Source organism: Leptidea sinapis, chromosome 24 (genome assembly GCF_905404315.1).
Source record: "Leptidea sinapis chromosome 24, ilLepSina1.1, whole genome shotgun sequence".
In the NCBI taxonomy this organism is placed as follows: Eukaryota; Metazoa; Arthropoda; class Insecta; order Lepidoptera; family Pieridae; genus Leptidea; species Leptidea sinapis.
The window spans coordinates 4,256,048-4,269,560 of record NC_066288.1 but is presented as its reverse complement, the minus strand read 5'-3'; the positions used below and the strand labels follow the sequence as shown (position 1 = coordinate 4,269,560).

General features: G+C 35.8%; 2 protein-coding genes across 2 annotated transcripts in view; one reads left to right on the top strand and one right to left on the bottom strand.

The window, feature by feature from the left end:
- The window catches only part of LOC126971570 (protein turtle), a 127,186-nt gene that overhangs the window by 36,363 nt on the left and 77,310 nt on the right, over positions 1 to 13,513 (top strand). The window lies entirely within an intron of this gene.
- On the bottom strand, positions 1,135 to 1,458 carry LOC126971892 (uncharacterized). The gene has a single exon (XM_050818407.1). The coding sequence runs from the start codon at positions 1,456 to 1,458 to the stop codon at positions 1,135 to 1,137; it is 324 nt and encodes a 107-aa protein (XP_050674364.1).

The following is a 13,513-nucleotide window of genomic DNA, read 5'->3' as shown; positions in this document are numbered from 1 at the left end:
ATCTATGTCAGTTGACCGTCTAATTTTCTTAACCGCATATGCTGCAGAACTAAGCCTATTCGCCAATCCTTCAATATGGGGGCCCCATTGCAATTTGGAATTAAGAGTACATAAATACAAACCCAATAAGAACAAAATTAGCACATTGTTATACGAAATAATGTAATACAAAAACATTAAATGATCGTATTTAATTCCGCGGCGGCACATGGGTACTGGCATCGCTAAATTGCTGTCATAGCGTCTACGATAAAATACTCAAGCAAGAAACCAATCTCTTTTACGGTTTAATCAGAGCTCGCTCTATCTGGAACTGTTCTCACAATGTCGTAACAGCTTGAATTCGAGCACGATCGTATCGTCCACACGAGGCCAGCATATTATACGGAGAACTTTGCGCGTTAGCTGAGCTAACCGCCGATAACGCTAATAACTCTGGGGAATTATATGCAAAACAAGCGATCGAGCTACTGAATCCCGTAACCGAATTGTTGACTTATCAATGCGATACGCTATGGTCTGGCAATTGCAATCGCCTCTCGCTATTGTCCCTGTATAAACTACCCGCAAGATCACGCAATGAATTTCCATTGCATTTATTGTCATCAAAAATGGTCTTAACAATTTGTTTTATTTTAAAGTGATAACCCTCACTTCTAGGATTAATAGACAAATAAAATTTGATAAACAAAATTTTATGAACGGTGCGGGACTCGAACCCTCTAACTCTAGCTCTAACCAACTGAGCTAACCGTTCGTATACTCTGCTCAACTCTCAGGTTGTGACTTCATCTACAGTATCTACTTTACAGTCGATAACCTGCTCAACCCCAATATTTGCATATTAGGAAATTGACTTCAGATGTCGCTCTTATAAATCTAAAAAATTTGTTATGTTTTTAAAGTGATAACCCTCACTTCTAGGATTAATACACAAATAAAATTTGAAAAACAAAATTTTATGAACGATGCGGTACTCGAACCCACGACCTCTGGCGTTCCGTGCAAGTGCTCTAACCAACTAAGCTAACCGTTCCAGTGACGTATCGTCATAAAATCTGGTATGCTTCGTTCAACTCTCAGATTGTCTAGACCAGAGGTCGTGGGTTCGAGTCCCGCAAATCCCCTTCAAATTCACTTGGGGTCTGCCATCCTTGTCCTTTTTGTCCATTCGGCAAGGTTTTGCGCCATGTCAGCTATTAAATGAGCTTCTTTCATGTCTTTTTCGCCCGTCGTCAACCAGGTGGGGGGTCTTCCACACATACGCTTCGTGATTACCATGTCTAGGGCAAGCTTCACCATATTATCGTCTGGGCGCCTTTGAATGTGACCGAACCACCTTAAGCGTTTCTCTTTGACCTTCTCGACTATTGGGGCAACTTTAAAACTTCCTCTGATGTACTCATTTCGGATTTTGTCTAGAAGTGTGACACCCGCAGACCAGCGTAGCATGCGCATTTCTGTTGTGTACAGTTTATTTAGGTGGTGCTTTTTGGGTCGCCCAACACTCTTAACCGTACAAAACAGCAGGTCTAATAGCTGCGATACGCCCTGCCCATTACAATGCAGTACTCAGGATTCTTGAAAAACCAAAAATTCGGAGAGGCACTACATTTGCCCTCGTCACCGTGAGACATAAGATGTTAAGTCTCATTTGCCCAGTAATTTCACTAGCTACGGCGCCCTTCAGACTGAAACACAGTAATGTTACCACATTAATGCTTCACGGCAGAAATAGGCGGCGTTGTGGTACCCATAATCTAGCCGGCTTCCTGTGCAAAGGAGCCTCCCACTGGTAGCTGTTTTGTCATAAAAAATATCTATTGCAAAAATCTAAATAGGTGGGTTTTTACGAATTCTTATCATCTGTGTCGTGTCTGATTTGTATATGCCGCATGGAATACATACGGGTCACGTGATGATATGTGATCACCGCGGCTCACAGTTATGGTTTTTTTCTTATGAAAATAAGGGATGTGACGAGCAGGACGATTCTTGAAAAACACCAAAATTATGAGCGGCAATAAAATAGCGCTCGTCACGTCGAGACATAAGAGGTTAGTCTCAATTAATACGGGACGAGACGAGCGGGACGTTCAACTGATGGTAATTGATACGCCCTACTCATACCCCTACAATGCAGTGCTGCTCAGGATTCTTGAAAAATCCAAAAATTCTGAGCGGCACTACATTTGCGCTCGTCATCTTGAGACAAGATGTTAAGTCTCATTTTCCCAGTAATTTCACTAGCAACGGCGTCCTTCAGACTGAAACACAGTAATGTTTACACACAACTGCTCCACGAAAGAAATAGGCGCCGTTGTGGTACTCATAATCTAGCCGGCATCCTGCGCAAAGGAGCCTCCCACTGGTAAAACTCGTCCGACTCACACTTTCTACAAAGAATAACAACAAAGGCATTTTTATTTAATGTATTTTTAACTTTAATTTCCACTCGAAGCTCCATCAAAAGTTTACGCCGAGCATGAAACGCGGACAAAAATTGATAACCAAATCAGCTTCAATTTTCTTTATATATCTCGGTTGATTTAATTAGAGATTCCGTTATGGAAATCAGTACCCGGCTGAAATTCGAAATGAATGTTTATTTTAAAATAAAACCAACACTAGTTTATCGATAAAATTTCCATTATTTTATAATACACTAAACATCATAGCCATCGTCAATCTGCGTACTTATATGATAAAATTATTAATAGTGACCTAAATATATGACATTACATATATGCAGAAAAGCTTTAAATCATTGGCTAACTTGTCGTCTGATCAGAAGATTTTCCTTCAGACTGACATGACAAGCACACGCATTCTATAGATGGACTCAATTAAAGGTCCAAACTCAAACCCACATGCACACACTCACACACACACACACACACACACACACACACACACACACACACACACACACACACACACACACACTGTTTGAGGGAGGCGATGGCTGCCTCATGCGTCATGCTCGTGAACGGGCGCTGCTTGTGGTGGCGGGATGATCCTGCCGCCGGAGACTCGGTATCAGTTTCTTAAAAGTTATTGTGTGTATGGATATATACATATTTATATAATTATAATCGCTTATAAAATGCTCACAGAATACCTTTATTTATTTACGGTGTGTGTGGATGATGCAGCTACTGTACTCAATAACTTTTGTACTAATTTACATTTACTTTTTTGACTTACTCGTGTAAGACATTGGCAATTTGACGTTTGAGTGTGTCTGTTGCATCATTTTACATATTATATTGTAATTGAAATGATTTGTAAATCGATGTAAATGTAAATCTTGATATAAAAGTGTGTCAATGAGTTTCTTGCTACTTCTTCTTAGCCTTTACGAAGTAGCGGTAGATTCAATAAGAAAAAAAATTTTTTTTTGACATTCCTAAGTGCCATTTCCGTGACCTGCATGAATAAACTGATTTTTATTTGATTTGTTTATTTCTATATTGTATTATGTATCTGCTAAGGAACTTGCGAGATATTCCCAATACAACTTACTGGGAAGTCTCAACCACTAAAAATGTATATATCTTTGAAATAAACGAAATATAAATTAAATTTATAAATAGTGCGAAGCGTACTACAGTTTTCCAGCTCGAAGTAAACTTTTTTATCATTTATCATAATACACTCTAGCGGAAAACTTGAAGCAGAACTACACTTGATTATCGAGTTAGCGTTTTTATTCTACAACTAGATAAGGAAAGGTATTCCTAGATTCATACCAGTTGTTTAGAAAAAAAGCACCTTAACAAGTACGGCTTTGCCTTGTAGTCTTTGGTATGTGACTTCACAGTCGCGGCGAATATGGAAGTTGATCCTAAAAGTTGACAAACAGCTTATGTACAGCCGCAGGATAAAATCGTGAAGTTGCTATTTTTTCTTTCTTGTGGGAATATAAGAGATTCAACAATGTTTAATATGATGTAATAGTGCCGGAGGTATTCATGATAGATAAAATAGGAAGTTTAATTTGAAAAAATTGCGCTGATTTAATAACGCTTCTATTTATGAGAATCTGGACGCACTTAAAACGACGTACGAAACACTTCACAAGTGGCGATTGGATAGTTAAGTGACTATAACATACCAAATTTATATTCTAATGAAAATATAACCTGGGGTAGTAGTAGGTAGTAGTGGTCATCGGAATTCGGAATCGGAAAAAATGTCAAATATATAAATATTTTGTAAAAAAAAAAATTTGCATTACCTAGGTACTATAATCAATGCCCAAGCGAGAGTTTCTAGACTATTCATTCTACCATTAGAGATATTTCTCACCATAGGCTTAGAATATAGATAACTAGCTTTACCCGCGACTCCGTCCGCGTTGAATAGGCATTAATTTTGAATTACTTTGGGCAATTTTCTTTATCTTTTAGGATACTTTTCTAATAATACACATACAAACTGCTCTTTCCGCTGCTGGCAGCGCTCTTCTATGATACAACGCATATGCCTTGTCACTGTGGACAGTCTCTTTAATAGTATTTCCCTGTGAACTTTAATCTCCTAATTGGTATGTAGGTCAAAGTTTTAAAAATGCTCGAACAAATATTTATAATTTATTTCTCATCAAGGGCCTAAATACAAACTTTCGTGGTTTTATCTTATAATGACTTACATATTGCCATCCCCTATTTCAACCCCTCCATTTTTTTATGCAAGGTAAGCCTATGTCCTTTTTCAAGCTCTAGTCTATCTCTATAGTAAATTTTATCAAAATCGGTTTGGTGGTTTAGGCGTGAAAGAGTAACAAACAAACTTACATTCACATTTATAATATTAGTAGGGATATCGTATAGACGATCTGACAGCCCGAATATGCATGACAAAGTATTCGTTAGTGAGTGGTTTAGTATTCAAAATGTGGTTGTCTGTTTACGACTTGTAAATCAAAATCGGTTATAGTAGATTCGCTTCTTGTGATATTATCTTATATTGTAAGCCTGTTTCTGATATATTCTATTGTCAATTACCTCAATAATTGATTCTAACTCATGTTTCATTTCTGTTAAAATTACTACATAACATTATTTTCTCCACTTCTCACTCTTAATTGCCGTAACTTCCGATGTCGAAGACAATCTTTGCGAATTAAATATTTTATTATGCCAATACGGGACGAGACGAGCGGGCCGTTCAACTGATGGTAATTGATACGCCCTACCCATAACAATGCAGTGCCGCTCAGGATTCTTGAAAAACCCAAAAATTCTGAGCGGCACTACAATTGCGCTCGTCACCTTGAGACATAAGATGTTATGTCTCATTTTGGCCAGTAATTTCACTAGCTACGGCGCCCTTCAGACCGAAAAACAGTAATGCTTACACATTACTGTTTCACTGCAGAAATAGGCGCCGTTGTGGTACTCATAATCTAGCCGGCTTCCTGTGCAAAGGAGTCATTCAAATCTAATCAAATCAAAATAACTTTATCCACGTAGGTCACGGGAATGACACTTATGACTGTCAAAAAATATATTTTTCTTATTGAATCTACCGCTACTTCGTAAAGGGTTGAGCTAATGAGAAGAAGTAGCATGAAACTCATTGCCACTCGTTTATATCAATATTTACATTTCCATCGATTTACAAATAATTTCAATTACAATATAATATGTAAAATGATGCATCATTTACATACAGCACAATCATTGGCGAAAATGGCAAAGGAATGGCAAAGGAAACGCCATGAACACAAACAATAATAATAAAAAAAAAAATATAATAATACGTTTGATATCTGTAACGGCTTTTAGACGGGGAAATATATTTTCACTTGATTTTGTATTACATGTACTTATGTAACTCTCACCTTTGTAAACCCAATTTCGCTTATTCAGATGATGTTGGCTTAAAGACTTACCGCGGACGGTAATAAAACGGTGTTTACACTATCTACCCACAAAAGGGATTAAGAGTTACGTTATGGACGGAACATTGTAGATATTGACTCTATAATATCTAGCTAATAATAGGAAAACTACCTTTCTGGCTTGTAACACAATAATCTATAAAAATGAATTGCTGTTCGTTAGTCTCGCTAAAACTTGAGAACCGCTGGACCGATTTGGCTAATTTTGGTCTTGAATTATTTGTGGAACTCCAGGGAAGGTTTAAAAGGTGAATAAATAGGAAAATGCTGCTAAATTAAATAAAAACAACAAATTTGTTTTTCCTTTGATGTGTCCATACATAATTTCTATGAGAGAATTTATTGATGCATGGTTTGACAGTTCTGCTGTGAAACAATTTCATTACGACAGCAGGATGCATATTTTACGAAGTAATTTTTGATATAATGATATATTATTGACAAATTCATACAAAACATTATTTTATTTATTATATACAGAACAACGTCTGTCGGGTCAACTAGTATTTAATACATATATTAAGTTTTATGACAAACGTATAAATTAGGATGGTCGATAATATTTTTTTGAAGAAATTAAGGACGAGACGAGCAGGACGTTCAGCTGATAGTTAATGATACGCCCTGCCCATTACAATGCAGTGCCGCTCAGGATTCTTGAAAAACCCCAATAAATTCTGAACGGCACTACAACTACGCTCGTCACCTTGAGACATAAGATGTTAAGTCTCATTTGCCCAGTAATTTCACTAGCTATGGCAACCTTCATACCGAAATTCAGTAATGCTTACACATAACTGCTTCACGGAAATAGGCGCCCAATAGGTGGTTACCCCAGCGTTGGCAGCTATATATAATAAAAGTACAATATTAAGTATTGCATATATATTTTTTATTTGTCCAGAACCGATATGAGAATAACCCCCTTATTCATAATAGTCTGCTAACTTAAAGCATTGCTAATTGTCACTCTGTCTTCTTCTATTGACCTAAGTCAGAATGAGAAAAAACACTCCTTAGCGGCTGTTTTAAGTTAGCGGACCATTATGAATATGGGGGTAATTGTATAAATTTCTTAAAATAATCTGCTGTTTGCTACCCAAACACGAATGTGACTGAACATATTAGAACGAAGCTTAGCATGCATTTTGTAACTTGTAGAGTACATTATAATAACAGGATTTACTATAAATACCTATATATCCCGTAAAAAGGCATAAAGGCATAAAAGGCATTTATTTTCTCAAAATTGATTCCTTTAAAATTCTTTTTGATGTCATTTCTAATATACCAGATACTGCTACGGCTTCGGAAACAAATGGCGCTCTGAGAGAGAAGAAACGGCGCAAGAAACTCTCCCAGCATTCTTTTTTTGCGCTCTTTTCAATAAAAATATACAATGTTGTACAGTCATTTCTATCGCTATAATATAATTATAATCTAGTCCCAGGCTGTCCGATCACTTAGATATTCAGCTGTGGAGTAATAGGATTTACGACAGAGCCATTTTTTTTATAAAAAAATTATTTATAGATAATGCCTGAACAGTGGCTGGGACTTTATTATAAAAGTGCATACATTTACCCTTAAAGCTTTTATGTATCTTATGAAGCCTACTAGAATTAGTTACAAGCAATCCCTTATTTTTAGCGTTATAATAATGATAATCACTATTAAGTGCAAAAAGCGTAAAAGAACATAGTTAGATGTTATTAATTGTGAAGACCACAGACGAAGCCACGGGCTGAAGCTTGTAGTGAAATATCTGGAGAGTGCGTTTGACAGCTGATGCAATTTATATTAATAAAATATCTTTGTTGAAACAGGTGGCCAAGAACTGGTAACTGGAAAGCTATTTGTGTTGTCATGTTGTATCCATCTGGTTCACTTGTAATCTATCAATATGAGGAGCTGGTTATTAACTCATTTATTTATTAATTTACATTTCTTTTAATGCCTTTGAGTATTTTTTAAAGCAACATCTGGATGTGTCGTTTTCAAGGAGCTTTCTTCCACGTACTACCAAGCTGTGGAATGAACTTCCTTGTGCGGTGTTTCCGGGACGATACGACATGGGTACCTTCAAAAAAAGCGCGTACACCTTCCTTAAAGGCCGGCAACGCTCTTGTGATTCCTCTGGTGTTGCAAGAGATTGTGGGCGGCGGTGATCACTTAACAACAGGTGACCCGTCCGCTCGTTTGTCCTCCTATTCCATAAAAAAAACAGTTTGCATAGATTGTACAATATTTTCTTTATAGATGAAGCTTTAACTATTGATTTTAAAGATTGGCAATGAGTTAATTCCACGTCATTTTTAAAAGTTCAACCTTTTCCGAAGTTGTGCTAAATGGTAAAATGTATAAATATTAACATTGATGTGTCTTTTCGTATTTTTTATTATAGTATCTTATATAGTTAAGCTCGTCCGTCTAACACAACTATGTCTATTTATTGAAGTAGGCGTTACTTTGCGGAAATCCGTAACAATACAAATGATTTGAGTTTTATTTAGTGTTAATTCCGCCAATATTTGTCCCTAAGCAATTCGACACGTGCCAGATTTTGGCGAGATAACACGTCCTGAGGATGCCTCGTGTAGAGGCGAAACACGTATCGAATTGTTTAGGGACAAATATTGGCGGAATTAACACTAAAGAAAACTCAAATCATTTGTACAACTATGTCAGACATAAAAAAAACCTATCATAATACTATGTGATAAGGAAGGGAGTTCTTTCTAAAATTTGGATGAACATAGAAAAAGTTCTTTCACACCGCCTTGGTTTTTTTTTCCAATTAGCGCCATGGCTGGCAACACAACTGGCAACTAGCATTTCCATTTCATTGTTTAAAGAGTGGAGTGACAAGTGTATTAATTGTAAGCGTACAGGAACGGGGCGTCTCTTGCGAGGCTCGAACCTTGGTCTGGCTGTATGCTAAGGTTATATAACGGAAAATAAAGATAACGATAAGATAAGAGAAAAATAAAGATAGACAATAATAAAATTAAGGACTCCAGACGCGACTTGGTTGGAAATGAAGGACCTCACCTTCGGCGCCGAGGGCCTGCATTGTGGAGGAAGATCACACAGATGGCTTGTAACATGTCATAATATCATGTACACTCATCCCATGGTTTGAACAGCATTTTAATCACCAAATGTTTGTTATTTTCAGGTACCTACCTAGTGAAATATTGCAAAACAACTAAGAATAAATTCAGGTATTTATTTTTGAAAGCTGAATAACTCATAACTATGAATTTCTTAAGCTGAAATAACCTTTTTGAAAAAGCCTGCCTATTACAATACAGTGCCGCTCAGGATTCTTGAATAACTCAAAAACTCTGAGCGGCACTACAATTGCGCTCGTCACCATGAGACATAAGATGTTAAGTCTCATTTGCCCAGTAATTTAGCTATGGCGCCCTTCAGACCGTAACACAGAAATGCTTACACATTACTGATTCACGGCAGAAATAGGTGCCGTTGTAGTACCCATAATCTAGACGACATCCTCTGCAAAGGAGCCTGCTACTGGTGATTAGGGCAACTAACAAATTACACTCTTTACACGCACACATATATGAATATAATAATTATATAGTATTAATATGAATTGGAGTTAATTCAATTAAAATTTCCGCTGTATTTAAAATAATACTTAATAAAAATAAATAAAGACCTCTATCCATTATAGCAAAGAACTGAAAAGAATGGAAATTCAAAACATCAATCACATAGCTTTTAAACAAAAAAAACCCTTCAAAGCAGGTCCATTCGTTTGGGATTTAAGGTGTCAAAGACAGTCACACTGCCAACGTATTTCTAAATAATATTAAATACTCTTGAATAATTAATACACAACTCAATTTAAACATTTTAAATGTTTTGAATAACCACAATTTATTTATCTCGACTTTTGGCAATTTATTTTGCTAACTTTGCAATTTAGTACGATGGCAACTCATTAGTGTCGCGACTCCTGTTAACCAGAGATGTATTTAATAAAGTGTTTTATTTAAATGTGATATTTTCGCTTGAGACCATAAATTATTATGAATTAATTATGCATACCACGTTACTACTTACTGCGATGGCTCAATGACCTGGAGTGGACAGTGGCTTTCGACTCTAAGCCACATCTTCCTGGCCAATGAACAGCAACAAGTAACACAAGACATATGTTAGCAGTTATTGCACTTCTGAAGAATATTCCGTGATTAATAGGGTTGATCCTGGTATAGCACTGGATCATGCTGTAACTAAATGAGTTTGTCATACATAAATAAAAACATAATCGTGGCATTAAACTGTAGACATCAGTGAATGATATGAATAATATAATTGTAATAGTTTAGCACTGGATAAAGCTGTAGCTAAATGAGTTTGTCATACATAAATAAAAACCTAATCGTGGCATTAGATTGTAGACATCAGTGAATGATATGAATAATATAATTGTAATAGTTTAGCACTGGATAAAGCTGTAGCTAAATGAGTTTGTCATACATAAATAAAAACCTAATCGTGGCATTAGATTGTAGACATCAGTGAATGATATGAATAATATAATTGTAATAGTTTAGCACTGGATAAAGCTGTAGCTAAATGAGTTTGTCATACATAAATAAAATCCTAATCGTGGCATTAGATTGTAGACATCAGTGAATGATTTGAATAATATAATTGTAATAGTTTAGCACTGGATAAAACTGTAGCTAAATGAGTTTGTCATACATAAATAAAAACCTAATCGTGGCATTAGATTGTAGACATCAGTGAATGATATGAATAATATAATTGTAATAGTTTAGCACTGGATAAAGCTGTAGCTAAATGAGTTTGTCATACATAAATAAAAACCTAATCGTGGCATTAGATTGTAGACATCAGTGAATGATATGAATAATATAATTGTAATAGTTTAGCACTGGATAAAGCTGTAGCTAAATGAGTTTGTCATACATAAATAAAAACCTAATCGTGGCATTAGATTGTAGACATCAGTGAATGATATGAATAATATAATTGTAATAGTTTAGCACTGGATAAAGCTGTAGCTAAATGAGTTTGTCATACATAAATAAAAACATAACCGTGGCATTATTAGACTGTAGAAATATTTGAATGATATGAATAATATAATTGTAATAGTTTAGCACTGGATAAAGCTGTAGCTAAATGAGTTTGTCATACATAAATAAAAACATAACCGTGGCATTAGACTGCAGACATCAGTGAATACAGTCTAATGCCAATAATACTGTAGATACTTAAATGAGTTTGACATTCAGACAGAAAAGCATCGTCGTGTAAATAGTGTGGTTACCAAAAAAAAATAAGTTGACCTATTTTGGCTGTAGATCCCCAAAAATGTAAAAAAGTGTAGGAGCGGAAATAATCTCGCACATTTGATACATAGGTACCTTGAAACGATAGACAGGCCGTGTTCTAGCCGGGATCGTTGACCCCAAACCGGTCTCAGAATTAGAGGGCGCCTATTTTGCTCCGTACTGTTAAATCTCACGTCAACATTGGCCACTTCATGACGGCCGGTCATCATCCACGATATTTCCACTTTGATATATATTATTTTTACAATAAAGTATAATTCGGTTTGTCTGTGAATTGCTTGTTTCGGTAGGTTTAATTAATTTTATTATTAATTGACATGTGTACGTTCAAAGAAACGCGTACACCCTTATAAAATGCCGGCACCTCTACCGAAATTCCTCTGGTGTTGCAAAAGAATGTGGGCGGCGGTGATGACTTAAATGAGTGAACATATTTTGTTTTAAAAGTGCTTAAGATTCTTTAAAGATTTGAATCAGTGATAATATTAGTGAAACAGATTAATCCGAGTGACAGATAATGTTTGTTTGTGAATATAAAATATAACCAGAGGCCGTATATTATGTGAATATTGTTACACTTAAATTATTTAAAATAAAATTTTTACAAAAAAACAACCGACTTCAAAAACATTATTTCAAAACAATAGATATAATATGCATTAAACAGTTTAAAAATAATTGCGTATTTTTATACAATCTAATAAATTAATCTAATTCTTATTACGATTATTGTTATTTTTGGAGTCGGTGTTCTTCCGCCGCGACCCGCTCTCGCCTCCTCACGACTCAAGCACATCTCACCTATAATTATGTATGTAGTTACAAACCTATCTTGGATGACACCGACTCCAAAAATTACAATAATCGTTGCTAAAATTTTTTTTTTATATGAGAGGGGGCAAACGGGCAAGAGGCTCACGGGATAGGGAGAGGTGAGGCAACCGCCTATGGACATCCGCAACAACAGGTGTGTCAAGAAATGCGTTGCCGGCCTTTAAGGTGGGAGTATGCTTTTTTCTTGAAGGTCCCTAAGTCGTATCTGTTCGGGAAGAACGCTGCCGGTAGTTGATTCCACAAAGTGGCTGTGCGAGGCAAGAAATTTCGAACAAAACGCGCGATCGTATAAAAATAGATTGTATAAAAATACGCAATTATTTTTGTACTGTTTAGTGCATATTATATCTATTGTTTTGAAATAGTGATTTTGAAGTCGGTTGTTTTTTTGTTATTTTTTTTTTATTTTTGATTTTTAGTGAATTTGAAGTACACTAACTAACAATTCGACCATGGATTCGGTAATCAGGACCTTACCAAACTCTCACCAAACTATCTTTGAATTATATCCTTTTCAATAAAAAAAGAATCATCGAAGTCGGTTGGCGCGATATGGAGTTATTCGTAAATTTATCATCCACTTTGCTATATGTATGTATAGCAAATTAAACACGTTTATGGTTTTCTCATGGATGTTATTATCAGAATTGGACCACACGAGAAGCATCAGCTTTCAAATAAAAAAAAGAATTATCAAATTCGGTTCACCCAGTCGAAAGTTTTGAGGCAGCAAACATAAAAAAGAACATACCGACGCATTGAGAATTTCCTCCTTTTTTGAAGTCAGTTAAAAAGTATTGATTTTATTAGCAAAAGTTTATTCACTCTATATTTTTAATGACTGCCGACTAATACCCTAATTACAACAGACACCCAAACGTGAAATGTATTACAGTGGGATCCAACCGGAAGCCGTTGCTCAATAAGGAACGCAATTTAACTCAAACACCGTTATTATCTATGAAAGATAAATTAATTTGATTTAAAAAAAAAATTGTTATAACAGCTTCCAATATATTTACGCAAATGAGGTTGATAAAACGTTGCCATAGTATGCTGTTATAATGTATTCTAAGTAACGGCGTCCGTTAAATGGCAAATAGATAATCTAATCATGCCGTTAATTTCATTATTACAAACACGTGAACATATTTATTACGTATCACACATGTGTATTCTATAAAACTGATTTTATGCATACTTACATTCACCACTAGTTTTTAATTCCAAAAACAGTTCGGCTATATAAAAGGAGAGCTCGTAAATATGCAATCAGTTTTCTTTATATTTTCCATTTGACCGCGTGCAACGCAGAGCAGCTCGAATTGTCGAGGACCCAGTGCTTTGTGAATGGTTGGATCACTTGGCGTTGCGTAGAGAAGTCGCTTCATTATGTGTCTTTTCTTTCTTTCTT